The sequence below is a fragment of the Numenius arquata genome, chromosome Z (genome assembly GCF_964106895.1).
Source record: "Numenius arquata chromosome Z, bNumArq3.hap1.1, whole genome shotgun sequence".
Classification (NCBI taxonomy): domain Eukaryota; kingdom Metazoa; phylum Chordata; class Aves; order Charadriiformes; family Scolopacidae; genus Numenius; species Numenius arquata.
In genome coordinates, this window is record NC_133616.1 from 31,867,987 (window position 1) to 31,893,675 (window position 25,689).

At 37.1% G+C, this 25,689-nt stretch overlaps 1 protein-coding gene across 1 annotated transcript in view; it reads left to right on the forward strand.

Moving 5' to 3' along the window:
* The window catches only part of KDM4C (lysine demethylase 4C), a 261,718-nt gene that overhangs the window by 234,206 nt on the left and 1,823 nt on the right, over positions 1 to 25,689 (forward strand). The window contains exons 20-22 of the mRNA XM_074166872.1: positions 3,392 to 3,562; positions 20,510 to 20,629; positions 24,507 to 24,599. Of these exons, the coding sequence (XP_074022973.1) occupies positions 3,392 to 3,562; positions 20,510 to 20,629; positions 24,507 to 24,599 (384 nt within the window). The remainder of the gene's footprint in view (positions 1 to 3,391; positions 3,563 to 20,509; positions 20,630 to 24,506; positions 24,600 to 25,689) is intronic.

The window sequence follows — 25,689 nt, forward strand, 5'->3', positions numbered from 1 at the left end:
TTTGTGCCCATTTCCTCTTGTCCTGTCACTGGGCACCACTGAAAAAAAGACTGGCCCCATCTTCTTGACACCCACCCTTTAAGTATTTATAGATGTTGATCATATCGCCCCTGAACCTTCTCTTCTCCAGACTAAAAAGACCCAAGTCCCTCAGCCCTGCCTAGAAGAGGCCATCTAGGCAGCCCCAGTTGTGTCCATTTTGGAAGACTAACTGTATTTAGAAGGAGCAAAGATAGGAGTTGCAAAAACCTACTATTGCTGCTTTTTGAGCTATTTCAAATTATCTTCTACTACTATTGTTGGCTAGTTCTTACCTCTGTAGCACACGGGGAATGAAGGGATGCTGTCAAATGGAAGCTGTAGATCTTTTTTCTGTTGAATACCTGAGTGATGCAGTGTCATCGTTTGCCACTGTCTGCTAACTACTGCCAGTCCCTTAACATTTCAGAGGGACTAAGGCATGCCTTAGGAAGGACATATTATTCAAAAATCATGAGCCGGCATATTTTTGAAATGTCATGCATCATTTCTGTGCCTAAATTGCAATTCTGAGGAGTAAGCTTAAAATGATGAAATGAGAGTTATGTTCCTGTGTCAAATAGGCCTCAGAATTTTGAGAATCCCCCATTAAAAATTGTAGTCAGAGAAAGTTTCTGGACTTGGATATACATCAGATGCCTATTACATGATAGTTAGTATGATTTCATATAAATAGAGTTTATGTATTTTATTTAACAAGATTTTTGCATCCTACCATACAGAAAATGAAGGAGAAAGTAATTTTTCCTCTCATCTTTTTGAAGTTTGCACACAGAAGGGGGTGTTAACTTTTTTCTTCCTATCTGGTTGTTTTCTGTATTTTTGTGACTATTTTAGTTCATCCTTGGCTTAGGTACTGTTAAAGAAAGTCATGCTTTCTAAACCATAGCTTTCTCAATAATCTGGTAACTACCACAGCTGTTTCTTTAATCTGATAGAGTCCCTTACATAACAACTGTCCTTTCTGATCAAAAATGACATTCTTAACATCAATAAATTCTTAAGATTTTCTGGCAGGAAATGTTTTCTGGGACATGCAATCAATTACAGAGTGTGCTTGTCAATATATTTTCTGAGAAATAAATCAAGAATCCTACCAAGATAACATACTAAAAAATAATCTTCTCCTTGAGCTAGGATGCCTTTCTGTTTTTTATTATTTGTTCTAATGAGCAGTGGCATTTCTTATCTGAAAAATTTATTAAATGAGCCTATATTTTCTCTTAAAATATTACATTTTGCCTTCCATCTTCTCTGAAGAGTTCCAACTTCAGGCTTTAAAAACATTTAAACCTTTTAATAGAGCTATTTCTCCTTGGGCTCCTGTATTATATAATATCAACCTTTTTCTATTATCTCATACGAGTAAATCAATTAATACTCTCTAGACTAAGTAGCAGAATTAACTACACAAATAAGAAAATAAGAATTTACTGGTATTTTCACAGGAGTGATAACATGTCAATTAGCACTTTTTACCTGATCTTGAAAGATGTGTAAACAAATGTTAATTTACCTTTTAATTCTTGACTTTAGTCTATTCAGGTATTGGGGGGAAGGATGCAGGGAGAAATCAGAAGTAAACTAGAGAGTATTAATTGATTTACTTGTATGAGATAATAAAAAAAGTTATGGTAAATACAGGTAAAATGAGGAAGAAAGAATTTTTTATACATGTAAATGGTTAAATAATTTGTGAGTATGCTCAGAACATTATTTCTAAGTAAACTTGAAATTGCTTTAAAAACATCATTGGGTTTTACTATCTGAGGTGACCTCAACTAAATCCTCCAAATGTGTATGTCAGGCAGAGCTCTGACACACAGAGACTGAGTGCACTGTCTCCAGAAACGGTACAGAATATTTGTACTTGGTTTGCCCTTATTTTGCAGGAGCAGAGAGGTTTAAAAATTCTAAATCCCAGAAGTTGGTCCAAGAAAGAGGCATGATACTGACTACAGTCTCCGCAAAAACAGAAGTGTTCAAGTTTAGGATGAGTTTTTCCTCATCCCCAAAAGCACTGACGTTACTATTAATGCTTGGAGCCTAACAAAAAGAGCTGATGTCCTTGGTTCTCCCTTTGATATTAGTGCTAAAAATTCTACAGCTGTAGCATTTTCCAGATTTTCATAGGCACCTTTTAAGATTATTATGCTGATTGAAGAATTCACTGCCTTTGAAGGTTTGAAAAGCCGTACTAGGAAACTGAGTAATTACGTTAGTTTATGTAATATTTTCATGCTGTTTATCTAAACATTTCTAAAAATAATAAAAAAAAATATGCTTAGTACATACCAGTGTAGTTGCCCTATGTAGTAGCATCTTCCATTATAAGAAAAGTTCAACTGTTCAGATATAGCGAAAGTCATAATAACTCACTTATGCATAATCAAATGAAGCTTTGGGGGTAACAAATAGACAGTCAGGATCATAAGAAAGAAGTGCCTTCCTTGTGCTATTAGAATGAGAAACTCTTGATTTTATTTTTCCTGGTGAAGAAGGATCCTTCTTAAGTGGAAGGTTCATGGGGATAAATTAGTTGGGAGTTGATATGTAACAGCTGTCTGCATCACCTGAGCATCTGAGCATTTGCTCGCTTACAAGGTTCCATTCTTTTTTGTATTTATAGAACCCATCAAGCAGATTCATGTAGAATTTTTGTATAGTTCAACAACCCTGCTACTCTTCTGATTGACATAACTAACTTTGGGGAATTAAAAGTGAGAAATGAAAAAAAAATATTGTTACTGATTTACTACATAAATAACTGATGAAGAGTGATCAATGCTCTCTGAAGCTTTAATGCAAATTTTTTGCACAGTATGGGTTAAGAAGTTGCTCAGATACACTGCTGTAGACAACTCTGACAAGAATTGGCTATGCATCTAGTTATTGCATCCCATTCAGCAAAACATTAAGCAGTTATGTAGAATCATATTGAGATTCAGTACTTAAAAATCCCATCATTTAAAACAATGCAAGACCATAGTCTGGGTTCATCACATCCTATCTCTTCAAGCAAATTCTACAAATTATTTTACAAATAAAATTTACAAATATTGCTATTTGTGTTTTTTGATCTAATGCAGAATAGTTAGAAGACATCCAGTTGCAAAAATATTTTTGAGTGATCTGTTATTCTTCAAATGCCATTTATTTTCTCCTAAAATGCAGGCACTTTGTATATAAAACAAATTTGTGTGATCATGATTGGAAGGAAAGATTTTGCATTTGAAGTTTTTATATTGAGTGGTGAACTGCTATCAGTTCTGTTTTGACACTGATAAATTTCTGATGAGTAAGATGGTATTTTAAAAAGACTTTTTCTTTTAAATTCTTCATTTTTCTCAAGAGAGCTAAAGCATGTGAGAAGGCCATTACAGTTGGGCAGACGGTCATCGCCAAACATAGAAACACACGATACTATAGTTGCAGAGTCATACGAGTTACATCTCAACTTTTCTATGAAGTCATGTTTGATGATGGCTCTTTCAGTCTGGATACTTTTCCTGAAGACATCGTGGTAAGTACTTTCTCAGATACCTGTTCTTTCTGGTTTGTTTTTGTGCGTTTTGTTTGGTTTGGTTTTGTGGGTTTGGGATTATTTTTTTTTTAAATTCGAGAGTTAGAACCTCTTGAACTACTTCTTTTGACCTTGAGGAGGTAATGTGTTAATATTCATGTTTGTTACTTTTGCTTGCTGAGAATGATTATTTTCTAATGGGCTTCCAAAACTTGGTTGTTCTAATTAGTCTTTGTCATTTGACCAAATGAATCAAAAGTAATCTTACAAAGTCTTTTAATTAAATAAGAAAGATGTATTTAATAAAGGGTATGAGAAAGGGAATTCCATATATCCTTATCTGTCTCTCAGAGATAACTTGTAAAAATTCCTTGCTGAATAGAAAAATCCTTCTGTAATGGGAAGAATAGCTCTCACGAATCTGTTCTAACCACTTGTTTACACCTTCTGATATTTAGTTTGTGAGATTACATTATTAATGATAAAAATCGTCAGGGAGAAGAATGTGTAGTTCATTGCATTTCCAAAAAGCAATTGAGATTTTGATTTCCCTTGTGCACTTACATAAACTGCCATGATTTTCAGAATTGCTAGGGACCACATTGTGCACTTAGCACGTATGAACAAAATTTGCAGATAATTGGGGAAAGAGTCTGTTTCCCTCCTCATTTGCAATGAATACATTGGATATTAACCTTCATTGTGTTCATCAGGTGTGGCTTGACATCTTTTCACAATATGACTCTAATCCTTGTTAATCTTCCTGCTCGTCCGAGTCTTTTTTTTGTGCTGAACTAGTATTTTTGGGTGTACCTCCTGCTAATAATTTCTAAAAGTTAGAGTCTTCAGTGAACACTGGTATGCAAAAGTGCTGTTTGTTGCAAGACCACTCTTCACTTAGCCCTGTGTCCTGTTCTGTATGTAGAGGAGGAGATCTGGCATATGCAGCAGCGTGTAAGAAAACACACTTTGCAGCTCAAGGGGCACAACTTGTAGGAGTACTCCGTGTTCTTCTCCTGTGAAAGTCTTTGAACTGTTCTGTTTTCTGCATGCCTAATGTTTTCCTGGAAGTAGCATTAGCTGACAGATACGTCAGTGGAAACGATACTGCTTTTCTTAGAAGCCTCTTAGTTACTGAAAAGTCTAATGCTTTTTGAAAATACTGTATTTGAAAGGGTACATTTCAGAGCACTGTATGGGGATTGAGCTGTTTACCTCCCACTGGTCTTAACAGAAGGCAGCCAGCAAATCCCTGTTATATGTCTTTGAAAATTTATCCTTTAATTCGAAACACTCCGAAAGGCTCCATTAATGATCAAAGACATTCTGATTTAGGATGATCAAGATATTAAGCAAATGTGGCTGTATTGTTATTAGAAACTCTGCTTTTGTGTCTGTTTGCATCAAGGATCTGGTAAGGCAGAGATGAGAAACTGCTTGCCACCCTAGTGGGATAGTCTGATCTGGAGCTAAGAATAAATGTAATCAAGTCTGGATATGCCTCAGTGCTTCTCAGATAGTGGATGAACAACATATAATTGTTTGATGGAAACACCAAACAAATTTCACATTCCTTAGAGAAATCTTGTTGTGTTTTCATTAGATAATATACCTGCAGCAGTTACTGGAAAGGAAAAAAAAATGTTTTTTCTTCTGCCTGGACTAAAACTTGCTAATCCATGCAATGTGCGTATCAGGTGTTAGTGCCGCTGGGAGGACTTATTCATCAAATCTGGTGTGAAAGCAATGTTGCTGCCTATTGAAGAACTTATTTTTCTAATCTGTTTTCACTTTTCAACTAGCTCACAAAGATAGCAGGAGCTTTCTGCGTTTCCAGGATGTGCTGAATCCACTACATAATTTCAGCTCAGCTCACAATAGACCACAATTCCAATGTTCAGACACAGTGATTTATTTTCAAGGAGGAAAATAGGGAGCAGGGAAATTTCAGTCTCAAAGCTTTTTGAAACTCTGTTTGCTTGTAAGCATTCAGTAACTACCAAAGCAGGGTATTTATTGTTCTCTTCTCATATGTATTTTTCTTGGTTTGTATTAGTATTTGCTAAATATAGCATGGCCTTTTTTTAAGTGTAGGTGTTAGATATAGGCATAGCTATATAGATTTTTTTTATTTCAAGCTATTTCTTGGGTACGCTACCTGATTTCTACCTTGTCAGAATTTCTTAGAACACTTACTCCTCGATTACAATGTTTAAACCCATTAGATAGCTTGTTGATGTGCTAACCAGTCAGCTTTCCCTTAACCCAGCAGATGTAAGAGGTGGCAAAGAAGTATAAGGGTACAATCTTTTGCTGGAAGACACAGCAGGACAACTTCCCCTGTAAGTCATGGAAAGACTGCAGTGAGGGTGATAGTATGTGATATCTTAAAGGAGGTGAGACGACAGTTTTAGCAGTTAGTTTAATGATGCGTGCACACAAGTGGGGAGTGCATATGCTGCACTTCTGAGTATCTGCTACAAACAGGCAGCATATATGCCTGCCACTTGCCACTTCTCGAAGGATTAATGCTCTGTAACTTGTCACACAGGGCCTAGCTCAGCACCAGGAGGAGTATTGTCCTGCCCAATAGGCTAGATGTCAGTTTACAGATTATAGAATCATAGAATCACAGAATTGTTTTGGTTGGAAGGGACCTTTAAGATCATCAAGTCCAACCATTAACCTAACGCTATCAAGTTACCACTAAACCATGTCCCTCAGCACCACACGTACATGTCTTTTAAATACCTCCAGGGATGGAGACTTAACCACCTCCCTGGGCAGCCTGTTCCAATGTTCTGTAACCCTTTTGGTGAAGATATTTTTCCTAATATCCAATCTAAAGCTCCCCTGGCACAACTTGAGGCCATCTCCTCTTGTCCTATCGCCTGTTACTTGGGAGAAGAGACCGACCCCCACCTGTCTACCACCTCCTTTCAGGTAGCTGTAGAGAGCGATAAGGTCTCCCCTCAGCCTCCTTTTCTCCAGGCTGAACAACCCCAGTTCCTTCAGCTGCTTCTCATATGATAGGCTTTAGGAAATGTCTCAGTTCTTTAGCCTGCTCAGTTGGGGAGGGTGTCCCACAGTTGGGGTTTTTTTGGGTGTTGGTTTTTGTTGGGTTTTTTTTGTTAGTACCTGACGGATCTATCTTCACTATCATATCTTGGCAGTTTGCTAGAAACTAGTATTCTGGATATTTAGCTAGGAGTTTTATTTGTTTCTCTATATATTGTGGCTGCCAATAATGCATTAACAGCAAGTATAATTAAAAAATATATACGTATATATGTATTCTGAAATTAGAGCTAACGATGAAGTTGTTCCCATATTACCTTACTAAAATCTTAGCTAAACAGGGAGAGCTTGTAGCATACTTGCTCAGGAGCTGACAGATCCCACCAAAATATATTGATTGCAAGAAAGAGAGGAATTAAAAAACTAGATTGTGGAGTCAAGCATGGTTCGAGTCTGTGGAGGGGTCTGATTACAGGAGGGCTGAACACACCCCTCCTGAAATGGTAGACATCTTTCCAGGCCACTTGCCCCAGTAAGTACCCTTGTCCTCCAGTGACCAGTTTACACATAATTATTGTCATGATTTCACCTCGTGGTTATCAAGCAAACAAGTTGAAAAAAATGAGTGCACGTATAGCGTGGCTTACTGCCATGTTTTACCTACATTGTGTTTTAGTTTACTATTAAGTGTATAAATGTAGAGTTTCTCCATTGAGAAGGTAAAGCTGATCTGTGGGTTATCATGCCCAAACCCCAACATGGACTTTACTTATTAAAATATATAAATTGAATACCATCCTAAGGGTTATTATAGCTTACAGAATGCTGCTGTAAGTGTTCCTTATAAGCAAGAGCATCTTAAGAGCTGAGGAAGTGATATATGTTTAGAAGGATACTTGGATGCTGTATTCAGGAGTTCATGAGGTTTTTTTGCACAAACACATTATGGTAATTTTCTGAGGTCTCAATAAAATCCAAAAAGCATACTCTTGAAAAGGTGTATATTAGTTCAGGTTAAGACATTCAGACTGCAGCTGTCAAAAGCAGAAACAAATTATTTTTGCATGTGTCAAGTTTGTCCATTCAGCATCTTGCTTGATTTTTTTTTTTATCTACCACTGTTTTTTGAAGTAGATGCCACATCACCTGAAAAAAAGTCAAGCATGAAAAAACCCATACCAAATAGTGGATTTTCTAACATACCAACAGTGATACCTGGAATCCTTGACAGACTGATGCTGATACTTATGCAAGTACCTTCTTTCAGTAGTGGACCCAAGAGAGCCTTCAGTGTGAAGAGAATGGAGAAGATTAAGCTCTATCTTTCTGTGTCTATCAGTACTTTAAATTTACCACTGGCAGGGGAGGGAGGAACAGGGCTATTGAGAACTCTGACAGCCAAAGTACTTCACTGAAATTATCATGAAGGCTACAACTTCTTATAGTGTGCATCTAAATTTCACAAAGCCCAAAATTATTATCCTCTGCTTTCTTTGTAATAAAATGGAGCACATTTTAGTTGCCAGTATTTGAAGGAAAACCTGCCAGAATGATAGCAATGTAATTTGAGAAGCTATTAAAAAAAAAAAAAGCCAAACAACCCAATTTTTGTCTGCCAGGGATCTTCTTTGCAATCCTCTAATTCTGTCCTGACCCGCAAATGCTCACTTCACACCCCTACAAAATTATGAAATTAAAGCTTCGACATCTCATGACCCACACTCTAATGTCCACACATATTGTGTGCATAGCCTTGCCAATTCTTGATGGTTGTGGACTTGCTGAGATTCTGAATGATCCTTCCTGGCCTAGATAACTCGCAGGGGTTTGAAGTTGCATAGGCGTTTATAATCTTAGAAGTTGCTCAAGACAAGGTGAGCTAATTGGGGTAAAGTACAGGGAAAGGAGTCAGGCTGGATACAGATTGTCCCAAGGATAGTATTATTAGACTAGAGACACACAGAATGGATTTACTTCATCCTCCTTTGAGATGTAGAACAAATCAGATTTAGCTGAACGGTTCTTCAAAAATTATCTCCTCCATATGCAAAAGGGAACATGAGTTTCAAACCATAATGTGCCATTATGTAGGTGGGACTTTTTGCTTGTGCAGGTTAGAAAAGGTACCACTTTTGGGGGCTGTGAGTGTCAATGCTTGGGATGTACGTTCAAGAACAAAGTCTTACTTCTTTGCAAGAACTTCTCCCTAATGACTTTTTCTGGACTACTGACTTTCAGTGGTACAATAAATATGTGTCTGCATATGTCTATGTGGACATTCAATCAGCTTCTCAGTTCCTGTATACATTAATACTTTTGCTATGCTTTTGAAAAACCATACTGCTTGAACAATAGACATTCGGAAATACTGGGCTAGCACGTAAGTCTTGACAGTCCACTAATGTCCACCTGGATATAAAAAATAGAAGGTTTGATTCCAGACCTAGTAATTTCCAAAGGATGCTGGGTTTTTTTTGAAAATCTGTCCTACAAACGAGATGCATGCAACTTTTCCTCCTTCAACCTTGTCTGGCATTATAAATGACTAAACTCCTGACTAGTTTCCAGCATTTTTTCTAGTGGTTTCTCTTCTGTATGCCTTTCTCCCTTTACCTCTTCTGACAACTGTTTTCTGCTTGTCTACCTGTTAAAATCAAAACTTTAAATAGTAGTGCTTACCTGCCTTCTTGTATCTGTGAAAGATCCATTAGGCTTCTGACAGACAATAATAGCTTATTGTTCAGTTTTATTATACTGGCATGTAAATCTATAAAGAATGGCTAAGGAAATTAGAACTGTTGAATTCATGCTTTCTGGGCAATCTATAGATAGTTTGGATGCACTCCAGTGTCACCATCACCAGTGATTTCTGAGAAAGTGAAATAGAAAAGCAAGCAATGCATTTCTGAAGGTAACAAGAGGATAGATAGTATTTGGTATAAACTTAGTCAAAAAGTCCTCAGAACTAGTTGTGTGCTGTGGGAAAATAGACCTAATGAATTATAATAGGTTTAGCAACCTTTTTTTTTTAATTATTTCTTAACTGAGACAACATTGAGTCTCTGAGCTGAATAATGCACTACTCATGTTGGGCTGGCACAACTTTTTTTGCAGCATTATTAAATTACTTGCTATGTAGTTGAACTTACTACTCAGCATTTTGTATGGTGTGACCATTGACAGACAATTGTGAAAAATTCTGGAAAGCAAGTTTGAGAGCTGCATGACATGTCTCTGAGGAGAAAACTTGGGTTTCTTTTCTTGGTTAGATAGATTTGTAAAAATTGTGTAGGATTTTGCATTCTTGTTCTAAGAAATACTCCAAGAATTTAAATATGTATATATATGTTTTGAAGAATTTTCTTCAAGTTTGTGTGAGCTGAGAAATTTATTTTAACACATTTTTGCAACTGTAAACTTTTGCACTGGATTTGCAAGTGCTGATACACATGCAAATCATTGTTTGCATCTTCTAACACAAATGAATTCCTGTTTTTAAAACTGTGGTCTTATTGAGTTAAAATCAAACTTTTTGAAAACAAAGACTAAGTTCTAAGGCTTCAGACTGGAGGCTTTTATTCCGTTGTTTAACTCTTGAAGCTTCAAAACATCAAAAGATGCAATAGTCTGATTCTAATCTGAAATTTGTATAGTACTATAACCATATTGATTGAAGTGAGTTGCTTTCACTTTACTCCCTTATGCAGAACAGAAGTGATTTTTCTGTGGGTCTTGCTTTTTCTTTGTTTCCTGTTACAGTAGAAAGACAGGCAACAATAGATAAGCATAAAAATCAATATAGGATAGCTTAAGCCAAATTAAAGCTTCAAATATGAGTATTATCTTTACATAGTTTCCTGTGTATAATGTCCTTTCCACTTTATAATGGAATGCTTTATGGATCCTTATCAATACTGATTTTAGATGAGTTGAAGGTAATGCCCCCACAGCTCAGCAGGAAAAACAAAATGGAAGATAATCCGTTACTTTTCAGTTTACGATAAGATGGCTGACTTTGCAGTGAAGCAGGTGGGAGACAGAAATATATTTCAGTGCTTCTTGTGCTTGCAAAGTGAGTGTGCGTCCATGTCTATGAGCACAAGTACAGCCGTGATGAGCGTGTGGAGCATAGTTAAATCCCTGGAATCGCAGAGGAACCATTGAGATGAGGAGTGGGGGAGGAGCATTATTTTCCCTCCCACCCTTTTTCTGACAAAAACCCCAGGATTTTCAGATCTGGCAATTTACTCTTATTTGTTGTGTGTTTCAGAAGTAGATTATTTCCAGACTTGCCTTGTATGTTCGGGGGGGGAAGTAAGGGGGAAGAAGGAGCATTTTCCTTCATGTGTGTTACAACCTGAGGCAGGGGCAGGAGCAGAATGTGATCTGCTCTTTGCACTCGTCTGACCGCAATTGATTTACTGGGAACTTTAAACCTTTAGGCTTTTACCAAGATATAGGTTGGTGAAGGCCCATAAGGCTGTACCACAGGATTCAGAGTGTCATCTAACTTTAATGTAAGCATAAGCAAGGGTTCTCCTCTGCACTAAAGGAGCCTTGTACTTCAGTCAGGCACAGCGAATCAGATGTCCCGGTACCTTTGCCGACTTTACCTTCCTAATGCTGACACCGAGTTTTGTCCCATAAGAGTATATCATACCCCCAGTTAAGGCTTCCTCAGTGTCCTCTGTCCTGCACCTTATTGTGATCTCCAGTGCCAGGCTGGACATCCTAAGCCACATTCCACAATGTGGGTTTGAATCCCACAGAACTGCCCAGATTCTGTCAATTAATGTTATGCATGTATTTGTTATTAATACTTTGCTGAAAGGCAATGTAACAGTTGAAATATTAACTTTCGAAGCTGAATGGAAAGTAAGAAATTTTTAGATATATTCAGGAATGCATGATCCAATTTGTCTTCCAGTTTCCCTTTGGTGAAAGTATATATTCACTTTGTAAGAGAAGATTCAGTAACATTTTTAAGGACAACATATTTTACATAAATTCAAAGTATTTTTATACTATGCATTCTGTGATCCAAGGCTAAATTTGTTGAATTACAGTAACTATTCTGTTAATCTGGTGATTTCACTGAATTTATACCAATTCAAAACCAGAATTGCGCTCCTGGGAATCAGGCCTGCTCTTTCAAATGCTAATGCACTGTGAAAATTGCTGTTCCTGTTTAGATAAAATTCTGACTGTGGCAAATTAGCTACCACTCTCCTTTTCATTCAAATTGTCTTGGAACATATGAAGCCTAATTCTGTGTTTCTAAAAATTTGCGTTAAGTACTGTATACTATCAGCTCCCAAAAGAAAAACAGTTTGACAGTCTGTTGAGATCAGCGGTTGTTTTCAGAGAGTTTCCACAATTTGTTTCTCCACTTCCGCTTTAATGGTGTTGGTAGATATATTCACTGTTTGCAGCTGTGGTATGTTATTTATCGATGTGACAAGCTTTTCTAGATCAGGTGTTAGTTGTGAACACATTAGTCATGCCTCTCATGAAACAATCACTGGTGAGCGTGACTGTGGAAGCTTAATCACTAGCGCTCACATTGAAAGTTAACATTAGCTGAAGTAACTCGGACAGAGGACTTGCATGAAGTGCCTTCACAGAATGGCCTTGGGGACATTGAAGCTCCATCCTCAGGACTGTTTAGAGGTACCTCTCCTGCTCTGCCACAGGACCCTTTTTCGCTCCTGGGTCTGTACAGCAAGAGCCAACTCTTCCTGACAGCGTGGTCACCCTGAGCTTAGTTCTGTACTCCTTCCCTTTCAAGCCACCTTCAGCTGGTCCCTGTCAGTACAGAGAGCACTCTCTCATGCTAGGTACCCTAGTAGCAATGAGGTAGGATAGTAAATTTAACTTAGGTCCTAGTTTAAGGGGAAAATTTAGAAATGATTGGTGCAGTTCAACTAGAATCGGCAAGAGGACAATTTCTATGGAAAAGCCCGATAATCAGACTGGGATTTTTCTGACTTCTTTGTGTTGTGATTCTGGGGACTAGTAATCCGCTTGAAGTCTTATAAATGAAAATCAGATATAGCTAGCGTGTTTGTCTGTGTTGTGACAAGTAACTGTTAATTATGTGATTAATACCAGAATGCTTATTTGCTATAAATTGAAATGAACGTTCTATGTTCTATGAATTTTTGGTTCCTCCAAAATAGGAGGCTAGAGGTGTTGCTTATTCAGTTTTGGAGAACATGCATGAATTTTAACTTATTTTTCAGAAACCATGGAATTTCTAGCATAAAAGCCCAAATGAGTCAATACTATGGCTTGCTCCATGCAAATTGTGGTTAGATACACTAATACTAAGGTCTGAGGCATTCTTATGGATCTAAACAATGCAGGGGGTGACAGAAAATAGACAGATTCTATGTCACTGTTCGATTTTAACATATTTAAATTCACAACCAAACACAAGATGAGTGATAGTAAAAAAATATGTTGATAGCAAGGCCAGTTTTATTGCAATTATAGGGTCTGATTTAGCTCTAGTTCCTCTTTTCGGTATCTGTTTCTCTTTGATCTTTGAAACCTCAGGGCTAGATTATCAGTTTTCAGTCTGCCAGGAGAATTACAATATTGTGCCATGGCCCCTGTGTATCAGGGATGGAACAATATGGAAAGGATCTGTATCAACGAGCATATTGCGGGGCTGAAGCCAGGCTGCTGCTTACCTCTGCCTTATGCCGTTCCTTCATGCCAAGCTGCATGACAACAGCATAGTGGGATTCACAAGAATTCTCCGATAGAGAAAGCTGCAGCAGCACAACGAAATGGATTCGTACATAGTATTCCTGCAAGACTGCTGTTGGTTGATTGATTGGAATATGTCTTCCTAGAGGGTTTTGCTGTCATATGGTACAGAAATAATGAGTAACTTCAAAGGATGAAAAATATCTTCAGCTAAACTAAATGTTACAAATACTAGTTTTGAGCTTACATTTAAATTGTCTTTAAACTGATATAATCCCTATAATGATATCATTAAATAACTGTTGATACCTAATAACTGATATCACTAAATAATGACAGTTGGCTTCTGTGTATATTTATACTATTCCTTTACTATTAAGTAAAATCATTTATATAATTTATGTGTATTTCATTCTGTCGCTGTGTTACAGAGCCATCCAGCAAAAATAGGATTAGAAGTCTGTGCTGTTTGACAAAACCTGTTGCAAGAGCCACACTTGACCACTTTAGCCCTGTATTGTTTATGTCAATTATACCATCAATGGTATTTGACAACAATTTGAATAAACAATGAGGCATTTTGCACTTTGTTTTGGAAACAAAGCAAATCACCAAGTAAAACCCAGGAGTGTCAAGGAGATGCAGAAATTTTTGCTAAGTAACAATGAGAAAAATACTGTAATTTGAATACAATTTAAATAAACAAAAATATTTTATTTTGAATACAGTCTAAACCATAGTGATTTGAAAAATAACAGAGCTCAGCACTGTGTCTGCTGATTAAACAATTCTATTGGTGTTGAGAAAAACAAAATAGGAGTTTCTGAGATTGTTCATGGGATAGGGACTGCTCAGTTAGACACTGTCCTGAAGAAAGAGGTGCCAGCCTGATTATGTTTGCTGTCTTGGTTAATGCTTTATGACAGTTTGATACTCCATGTTGTGGATTTTATAGAGACACCCTTATGGGAAATGGGTAGACGAATGTTGTGTGTATGAAACAAGATTTGAAAATTATTTAATAAGTTCCAGAAGAATGAAATGGTTCAGAAAAGAAAGAGGCTACTCTGCATGTCCAACAAATTACTTTAAACAATGCAAGTTTATGAATGTAAACCTCAGGTTTGTAAAACAGCACAGCTATAAGGGAAAAAATTCTGCTTAATCAGATGGATTAGCAGTGAATAAGAGTAAACTTCAAAAATGAACCACTTGCAGACAATATTCCCCGTTAGTACTGTATACTGTAGACTCATTTTTCTTCAATATCCTTCCAAGTTTTTGGCCTTACTTTTTTATACATGGAAAAAGAAATCTCCATTCTCATTGTATTGTTATATATATATACACACAGAGAGATACTTACGAATGTTTTTGGTTTAGGGCTATGTTCAGGGAAATCTGGTCTCCAGTAATATTCATCAGCTGTAGAGGAGGGTCTTCAGACTGTTACTTAATGGATTGCAAATGTCTTATACCTCACAGTGTTTCATTCTCCTCTTCCTTATTAAGCCCACTGTAGGAGCACAGCTATGAGAACTGAGTTTAGTAATCTCCCACAGAAAATATTCTGATCTGATCAAGATGGAGATTGATTTTCTTCATCCTAATAAGAGAAGTTCCACAGAATGCTCCTGCAAAAGTATGAGTGGGAGGCAAAAGCAGCTTTCAAAACAAAACATACTAGACTAGGTTATCAATTGTGGGACGGAATCGGGGACCTTCATCATCACAACTGTTATATCTTCTCTAGAGTCAGGGTAGGACCACTTCATTAAAACAGTTATCAAGAGCCAGGTGATCTGATGAAGTTGATCCCCGATTTAAGTAGACAAGTATTGGCATTTTTCCATTTGAATTGTTTTCTAGCAACCGTTGGTTTTATACCTCCTCTAAGAGATGCCATATGGGCCACATTTTCCTCTTTTCAAACAAATTCTTGAGATAAAATGACAGAAGTTATTGCTATGATATTAAATACAATTTTAACCTTTATGACCATTACTTTAAGTTAAAGGAGTTAATTGGTCCCTTCTTCACCAGTCACGTTCCACATTCACCAAAGGCTGAATCAGATTTGTAAGAATATGATTCCATTTAAGCTCCTTAAAGATCAAACATTGAGCTGTAAGCTGACTGTTGAAAGGCAGAAGCTAATGAAAAGCTTTTCCTGCTGCTAGATTCAGGAGGAAAGAAGTGGTGGGGGTTTTGTGTGTTCAGAATATTCAGTAATGTTTTTGAGAGCTTTTTTCTTTTCATGTATTTAACCTGAAAAGATTTTTTTTTAAGTGTTATTAAATGATGTATTGTAGTCTCCAGGTCTTTTTTGTTCAACTGCTGCCTTCCTCACTGAGGAAAAATCTCTAAAACTGAAAACTTTTTGTTTTTCAGTAAATTCTCAAATATTCTACTTTGGCCCTGCCAATATTTTCCTTTGTAAGATTTTCTCTCTATCTAGATTTCTGTCAGACCAGAGACACTGTACATTACCATTGGCTCATATTTGTACTCACAGAATAATTTCATCCTTTCCTACTACAATATTGACATGAAAGACTACAGTATCCTTTCTATTACCAATTTAACTTGCAGACTTCTTTTAGCCAGTGCCTGAAGATATGAGCCAATTTAGCCATGTTGACTTCAAGGATTACACCACAGTTTTTCTCTTTCCTCTGAAGATATTTGTTTTCAATGTGGCTCCTTTGCATCAAACCTAGAAGAAGTCAAAGGCTCTTATATTCTTGTCATTTCCAAAACAATTGTTGAATTTGTAGTAGCTGAATTAGTAACACAATTGCCATGCAAAAAATTGTCAAAATAAAATTATGGGTCTCTGTTCTGACAGTTCTGGATAATAGTCTCAATAGTTCATAAGTTCGTCTTAGACCAGAATATCTATATGTTTCAGCCTTGATTTAAGAAAGCCCTTCAGCATATTTTTTAAAACTTTTTAAAAATAAAGGTATTTTCTTCAGATGTCAGTGGCTATATTCAAATGATGTGAATCTCGCAACATTTGACAGTTCCTGGATTCAACTACATGCTTCAGGTGCAGACTTCCTCTTTTTTCTTAGTGTGGCTCCACATTTGTTCCTAGTCTGTGTCAACCATCACCACCCTGCCACCGCAACAGGATTTGTTACTTGAAAATGCTCTGTCCAGTCTTAATGAACCTAAGTATTGTTCAGCCTCTGTGGTGAAAACAGAGGAATATCAGAAGAGAAAAATAGCAAAAATGTCTGCTTTATCTGTAGTGCTGTACACAAGAATTCCTTAGTGGCAGTATAGGAAACAAACCCAGTATTTTAGCATATTTTTCCAACATCTATTGCAAATGGATTACTTACTATTTTAGTTCATATAATGAATTCCAAAATAGATGTTTCTAAAACCAGAAAATACCACCTGTAATAAACAAAAAAGGCTTTAGAATTATTGTTATTTACAGTTTTTTTCTCATAGAGAAACTTTTTTGAATGGCTGTAAAGCTAGCACTGGTGTGACTATATCTGGAGTGCTATGTCCGGTTACAGGCTCACCTCTACAGGAAGGCCATGGACATACAGGAGCAAATACAGTGAAAGGATATGAAGGTGATGAAGGAACTGGAGCATCTGTCATATGAGGAGAGGCTGAGAAAGCCAGAACTGTTCAGCCTAGAGAATAGTAGACTCAGGGGGATCTTAGGCAAATGTATAAATACCTGATGGGGGAAGTAAAGAAGATGGAGCCACATGCTTCTCAGTGGTACAAAGTTACAGGATGAAAGACAAAGGGTACCAACTGAAATACAGGAAATTCCTTAACATGGAATTTTTCTTCACTTAAGACTTTTTTGCTGTGAAGCTTATCAAATGCTGGACTAGTTCCCCAGGGAGATGGTGAAGTGTTCACCCTTGGAGATACTCAAACCCAACTGGGCATATCCCTGAGCAACCTGCTGTAGCTGACCATGCTTGGAGCTGGGACTCTGAGCTGTGAAACAGCTGGAATGTGAAACCGGACACTTAAGTGAATAGGTTTTTCAGTGCAGATAGGCATGATTTTGTCTATTTGTATGCAGAAGAAGATATACTCTGTAATTGTACAGGAAATTTACGTGGTTTATACGCTGAATGTAGACTGAGCCCACACTATATGTTATTTACTGCTGGTGTGTGGGAATGTTGAAGGATTGCCATATCTTGATGTCTGACTTTTTATGATATGACTGAGAAAAAGTGAGGTTGCATTTTTGTAATTTTATCAGCCTAAGAAATCATTCTGCAGGAGAAATTGGTGAGAATTATTTTTGCTGTAAAAAGACAGTCTCTAAAACGGTTATGTAATATGAAAATAAAAGAGAGGAACTCTGGCAGAAATCAGCAAAAACTATTTAGTACAGGTTTTCCAAACATTGTTCCGAAGACTAAGACGTTGGGATAAATGAAGAATGGGATTGTTATTTGTCTACATATTTGCATGAGACCTCTAATTTTCCATATGATCAATTCCTTTAGCTAGTCTAGAGAACCTGTGAGATGTTTTTCTTGTGCAAGGTGCAAAGGGAACAATTCATGATGGGCTTTTGTTCTTGGAAAAGTAATGTTTGGCTTGACATTGTTGATAGATTTTTTTATTTTCAGGAAATTTGCTATCTTCAGTGATATATTTTACAAGTTCATTCAAAACACTTTTGTATTTCAGATAAATAGCAGAAGTATGATAATGACAATAAGCATCTTGACAGTCTTCACTGAGAAGAGAGCATTAAAAATATGGTCTCATTTAATTTATACTCAGAGCTATGATAGTATTTAGCAGTCCCTGTCCCCTGAGAAGTCATAATTATTCCACTGTTGGAAAGCAGGCAGCAGCCATGCTCTGCCCTTTCCCCTCTCTCCCTTCCTCTCCTGGAAATATCAGGAAAGACAATACACTAATGCCACCTACTACCCCAGATATATGGTGAAGTTGAAAAGATACATCTTTATGTGTCTGTCACAACAACCTTTGCCAGGCAAACACGCAGGGCATATTTTAGAGCTGTCCCCTTGGCACAGCACCTGAGGGATGACAGAGACAGTGTTGTCATGCAGGAAAATGTATTTCTGTGAAAATCCAGCTTTTCACTTCTTTTCTCATGCATCAAATCAAATTCATGGATTAAGATACGTGTGATTAAAAACCGTTTATAAAGCCTGGATTTGGCTAGCATGATGTTATAACATGATAATGTCCCAGTAAGGATCACCGTAGTGCATTTTAGCTCCCACATTTTGAGTTCTTTGTCATGATGATCTTTGGCCTCTGTTGGAAGTGAACTGTTGAAGTAAAAAATAAAATATTTTTGTAAATTATTCTATGCAAACTTTGAAAACAGTAATAGTACTGCAGCAACCCGAGATAATACCAAGTCCTGCAGGACCTTGTCACTGAGCCCTTGCACCTGGGTCCTTGGCATTATCTTTTCTCTTCCCAGTCTAGACCTCTTAGCAGTAGCTCAGGTAGCATGGTCACCTAAGAAATATACCACTAAATTATAGAATCATAGAATCGTCCAGGTTGGAAGAGACCTTTGGGATCATCGAGTCCAACCATCTACCCTACACTACAAAGTTCTCTCCTATACCATATCCCCCAACACCACATCTAAATGGCTCCTAAACACATCCAGGGATGGTGACCCAACCACCTCCCTGGGCAGCCTATTCCAATGTCCGACCACTCTTTCTGTGAAAAATTCTTTCCTAATGTTCAGTCTAAACCTACCCTGTTGGAGCTTGAAGCCATTCCCTCTTGTTCTGTCATTAATTACCTGTGCGAAGAGACCAGCACCAACCTCTCTACAGTGTCCTTTCAAGTAGTTGTAGAGAGTGATGAGGTCTCCCCTCAGCCTCCTCTTCCTCATACGAAAGAGTCCCAGCTCCTTCAACCGCTCTTCATATGATTTATTTTCCAGGCCCTTCACCAGCTTCGTTGCCCTCCTCTGCACTCGCTCCAGCACCTCGATATCTCTCTTGTATTGAGGTGCCCAAAACTGGACACAAGACTCGAGGTGTGGCCTCACCAGTGCTGAGTACAGGGGCACAATCACCTCCCTACTTCTGCTGGTCACGCTATTTCTAATACAAGCCAGGATGCCGTTGGCTTTCTTGGCCACCTGGGCACACTGCTGGCTCATATTCAGCCTCTTGTCAATTAGAACCTCCAGGTCTCTTTCTTCCAGGCAGCTTTCCAGCCACACTTCCCCAAGCCTGTAGCACTGCTTGGGGTTATTGTGGCCCAAGTGCAGAACCTGGCACTTGCCCTTGTTGAAACTCATACCATTTGAGCACAAATACCAATGAGCACAAATTAGTGCTCATTTACAAGATAAATCTTGTGATGTAGTCAGTACAAAGTATAGATGCCTTTGTTGGGGTGAGTATTTCCAAAAACTGGTGAGCACAGACCTGACACGATCCTTCATGTATTTCCTCATGTGGACAGCTGTTGTTATGGGTGTGTAGTCAGTGTGCTCTGCAAATGAGTCATTTAGGTCATACTGAGTCGGATGGGGCAAAAGGATCCATAACAAGGGTATGTTGCAACTAGCATAAACTGTGCTGCTCTGACATGCTCAAAAAGTCACACACAAAATTTGGGCAAAACACAGGAAAAAAAACTGCTTCATATCCTCTGAATAGAAAAATCCCACCTGGTTCTTCTTTGTAAGCATTTGGATTCTTTCAGTGTTTCTCCGTCAGCTAAGTAAAGAACTCATTGGCATTCTCGCCATTTATAGTTTGATCCATCAGAGTATGTTTCAGTCAGCAAAGTTAGCAACTAGCAAAAATATGCTGTGGTTAACAAAACATGAATTACTTGAATATGTAAAAGAGAAAATGTTGCAGATACGCAATTGCACTTTAGTGATCTTTATTTTCAATGTGTGATGCAAATTCATTTTGGGGGAAATGTATCACAGTTGCTGGTAGCTGTCTGATTTTTGCATATGTTGCCTTACCAATGCAGCGTCAAGCTGTAAAGAGAATGTTTCTTTGGTCAGTATTTCATTTTCATAAAGGCTAACAGTATCATCTGTTAGCCCATTAGCAGGATTATAAAACTTGAAACACACAAGGTAATAAAACTCCTCCAATTACCAAGTTGTAAAAAGCAGCTTACTGGTAATTTCAAAGTGTGGTGGCTCACTCACTGATTTGAGAATCCATCCTTCTTTGTAAATAGAGCAGAGATTGCCTAAGGCTGGGCCCACCTGCAGAGGGAGAGGTTGTCCAAGTGAAGTGGCCTGATGGAAAACTGTATGGTGCAAAGTATCTGGGAACAAACACAGCTCACATGTATCAGGTGGGTGTCTGTATTTATTACCATGTGCTTGTTTTTCAGATGTCTTTATTGCAAATGGCTCATTCAACTCTAGCATCAGACTGGCCAGCTGCAGCTTCAAAGCTGGAAAAGGCTGGAGGGTTGACTCTTATTGTAACTGCTAATGCATTTAAACTAATAAATGAAGCTATCTAAACTGTTAACAAGTGCTGTGCACTCTTTAGGAGTTGAGGTTTCACCTGTTCTTATAAAATCAAGAAAATGGGTTATTTCACAAGAACTCAGGTGAACAGGTGGAACATTAAGACCGAAATATAACATTTGTTATTTTCTCAGGTTATTTGCTTTTATTTGATGTCAGGTAATTATACAATTAATGATATAAAATTAAGTATTGGTGTGTGACTACAATGAACCCTAGGCATTTTGTAAAAGGATGGAAGGGGGGGACAGTAAAAAGAAGAGCATAAATAGCCCTACTTTCACTTGTCTGAGGCACCTCTGAATTAATTAACACATAATCTAAGGAGTGTTTTATACTTAGCAAAGGCAAAAGGGAACTGAACATGAACACTGCAGGCAAGGCTAAAAAGCTGACTTCTGATTTCAGAGACAAGGTAATTGTTTTTTTATGTGCTTGCCTTTGAGAAAAATCAGTCAGCAGCTTTGAGTACCCAAGTGAATGGTAGAAACTGCAATAAAACAATCACAATAATAATAGCACTTCTGAAAGAATGAGAATCTAGGTACATTTCATTTATATATATATAATCATTTTCACTTATGTAACTCTTTTCATCCGAGGGCCTCACATTACTCTACAAAAATGGCAAATTTACTGTTATATCTGTAGATAAATTAAGGCACAGGGAGGCTAAATGACTTGCTGCATTGACCTTCTCACTTTGCCAATGACTTGCGATCGAACTCAAGTCCTCAAATGCCTGATCCCTTGAGCTAGTCTCTAAATCTTACCTCTTCCCTTATGTTTAGCAGCTGTATTTTATTGTGAAGGTGAAAAGTTCTTTATAAAATATAAAGATTATTGTTCTGTAGTAACATTAATCTTCAAATCATTTAATCTTCTAAGCAGCTGGTCTTCTGAGGAATACTGTGAGGTAGATTAGATGAATGTTGTTATCTTTCATATTTGAAGGAATCTGACATAGTCAAACAAACTTGTGTGTCTTATTTTGGACCTCTTGGACAATATGATGAAACCAGTTTAGTTTAAGGAAAATGGTATGCGGAGGTTCAGTAAGGTTTGGAGTTCCTCAGCATAACAGCCATGAGAGATTACAGTAAACTGCCTTGTAACAACCCCTATCACAGGGCAAGCAGCAAAAATTAAAGATTAGAGGTATTCCAGATTGCACTTCGTAGGACTTTGGAGACAAACAAGTGTTTAAGTCTGAAGGACGGGAGAGGAGGCTGCCACAACGTGGCCACAGATTACAGAAAGTCTATTACATGGAGGGGGCAGGGCTAACTTCAAAACACATTAGTAGTTCTTCCTCTGGTCTTTCTACACAACCTGTTTGATAGCTTCTAGGACCCATGCATAAATATACTCCATTCTTCTGGGTTGTGAGGTCTCTGTTGCAGTCTTGAGATTCTCTTACCAAATCTGCTATGATCGGTATGACAGAAGGAAGGACTGAAAAAGACGTATTGTGATCTAATAAGGTGCATCTGTTCTACCTGAATTTTCCTCAGGTTCATGAGACATTTGTACCAAATATCACAGTACTTATGTATGCAGGAGCTATGACACAACACACCAGAATTCATGTCATCCAGTTCGACATTCGCAACCCAGTACCCTACACAATCCCTAAGCAGAGTTATACATGCCAAATGCAGCAGGTGTTCAAGTTAAATTGTTAATGTCATCTATGTTTAATGTCTTAATAATTTTTGAAATTGATGTTCACTATTTATTTTTGAGCTTCATTTGAGATTATTAAATTATGTGTTCACCCTATCAATGGCCTTCTAACAAATTCAGCTGACCCTTTAATTTGTGATGTCCCAATAAAAGAAAATTTCATGGAGAGAATAACATACTACACAGACACAATACAGTAGTGGAAGTCCAAATAAAATAACTTGCTGGATAAAATTGATGATTTGAAAAGTAGTATCTGAAGTCTGGATTAACTTGGAGCTATTAGAGATGGTGAGGTTATATTTTGTATGAATCATGATACCATTGAAAGACTTAGAGAAGCTGTTGTTGTGTTTGCAGTACAGTACAGCACAGCGAATTTGTTTCCAGTGTGGTATGCTGAATTATAGCTGAAGAACTTCCAGTTACTCTTCATTGTAAATGTTCAATATATTTCATACTGCAAACGTGCCAGATTCTGTGGTTTAATGCAGTTGCTTTCTGCTGTACACTACCAGTAAAAACAAAAAGATTGCCCTTTCAGGAGGTGGTTTTCTGATCTCATGGAGCTGGCAGAGCTCATTCCTTGCCCAGTTCTTTCACCAGTGGTGCAAAAAACATTATTACCAACTCTATTATGCAAAAACATATTATCAAATTTGTTGTGCAATAAGGATCAAGAATAGCAGAAAGACTGTTCCTGCATCCTAGGGAAAAATACATAAATTTATGTAATTTTATTAAACAAGCTTAAGCAAAATTAACTTTTAAGTTCCTCTAACATAGTACTAGCAGACTATACTTATAGGGTTAGTGACAGCAACAGAGAGGAGCAAGGATGATTTTTGTGACTTTACTTTCCATCTGTGCTCTGCTTATTTTAAATGCATCCCAGATCTGTGCATCCCTGTTAAGTCACTGTAAAAATTCTTTTAAAGAAGTTAATAGTTTATAGATCTGTAGCCTGACTTTTGAGAATGGGTATACTATATCAGATTTTTCAGCTGTTCACAATTAATCTGACATAGTCATGGCAAGGTTTCAATTCGAACATACAAAACCCAGTCTGGGTTTACTGTTTCAAATACATGTTTTTTCAGTTTTATCTGTGATAATACTTCTGATCAGTTAATGTTTTCCTATGTATGTATTTGGGCTTATTCTTCCAACCTAAGTTGGTTGTTGTCATTTATAAGGTCTCATTAAGTCACCTAAGAATGTGGAATGGGACTTCTTTTAAGTTTATACCAAACTTTAAAGTACAGTTTCTGTGGAACTAAAACTGCAATCGTAGATAATAGCTGAAATTCACAATTGTTAGATGAAGTATTAAAAAAAATAGCAGCAGCTACTGAAAAGACTTAAATGCTTCAAAGCCTCAGCATTTTAACATTCCCAACACCTAGTTACATTTCCTTTCTCATTTTCTGCTAACGGGGTTCATGTTGGATTAAATCTAAACCTAAGCATGATAAAGCTTTTCATCTTCTGAACAGAGCATTTTAAAGAAATTCCATCAGATTCAATAAAATTCTGTTAACTGGTATTTCCTTAGTTGTCACTCATACTTTCTTTTGACATGGTCTTCCTCAACCTTGAAGTACAGTATGTTAAAATTAATTTTTTATTTATTAGAAGCAAGTAAAAAAAAAATTAGAGGCAAATAAAAATGACATGAAGACATTTTAATATGTCAGTCCTACAAAATAATGTTTTCTGTGTTGTTACTGTTTGGCATTCCTAATCTAATAAATCTTACTTTATGTGTCAGTGTTGATTTTGAAAGCTCTTTGCTTAGATATTATTTTCAACTTATCTATGTGTTGCAGTTCCTAAGAAATAACAGTTTTTATGTTTTATCCTAATTTTATGTTCCTAAAATAGCTAGTAAAATATTTGTATATAAGTCTTCTGTGTTTGCACATATGTTTTTGTTTGGAGACATTCCCCGAAACTTCCTGCAAGAATTAAATTATTATCTTATTTTTAAATACCCATTTTTTCAATTAGGTTGAATTTGAAGATGGTTCCCAAATAGTAATGAAGAGAGAAGAGATCTATACACTAGATGAAGAGCTTCCTAAGAGAGTAAAAGCACGTTTTGTGAGTATTTGCTGATGATAACTTTATAGTATATATATGCCCAAAATGCCAATAACACTATCCTTACCTTTATTCCGGATTTTCAATTTAAACTGGACAAATATTTTCTGAAGCCTGTACTAGTATGACTAGCTAAATCAACACAATTAGCACAAGTGTCCATTTGCTAGTGAGAATGGTTAGTTCTTCCAGTACAGGTAAATGCTGATGTCAACCATAATTCTTTTCTCCTAAAAGGGACATCTTGGTAGATCATCTGTCAGATCATTAATTATCAAGTTAGTAAAATTTTTAAATTGCCAGTCATCTGTTCTTTCAGTATGCTTATAACATGTATATGTTATTAAAAACTTTCCAAGTTCTCAGAGCTTTGTGATTTTAAAAGCCCTGAATTTAATAAAAATGCAATTAGCTTTTTCTAAGAAACAAAGTAGCTGATCAGAGCTCACTAATGTCACTGGCAGGACTCATCAGCATTTCGCTAGTCTTTGGTTTAAATCTTTACTGTATTTTTTTGGTTTCCTGCAGTTTCAAACAACATCCACCAGGTAGTCGTTTATATGTATGCCGTGTGGAAACGTGTTGAGGTTCATAAAGAGCATGACAAAGTTTGAAAAAGGAAAGTTATGCTATACAGTTGTCAGAGGAGACAAGGTGACTGCCGTTACCTGTCTTAGTCATTAATGCTAAATATTGTGTCAACTAAGAGCACCATATACTTCTCATGTCCATGTCCTATTCTAAAACTGTTTGTTTAAAACTGCATTGCAAGCTAAAAGTTAGGTTCCCTAACATGTAAAACCAAAGCATAAAGATGCAAAAATCTTACCATAATTGAGCACAAACAATAATTCACTGATCTGAATAAAATTTTCCCTCTTATTTGAATAATAGTTTCAGTGAAGCTTTGAAGAGAGCAGCGTACAGTATATTTTTCATTGCTGCAGGGTGGTGGGCACATACACGTAACCTGTTCACACATCTGTTATGTGGCATTAATTAGCTGATTCTTGAGAGCTGTGTGTGAGGAGTTGTAGGGGAATGATGTGTAGAGTTGATTCTGCAGGCATACATCAGATTAGATGAGATT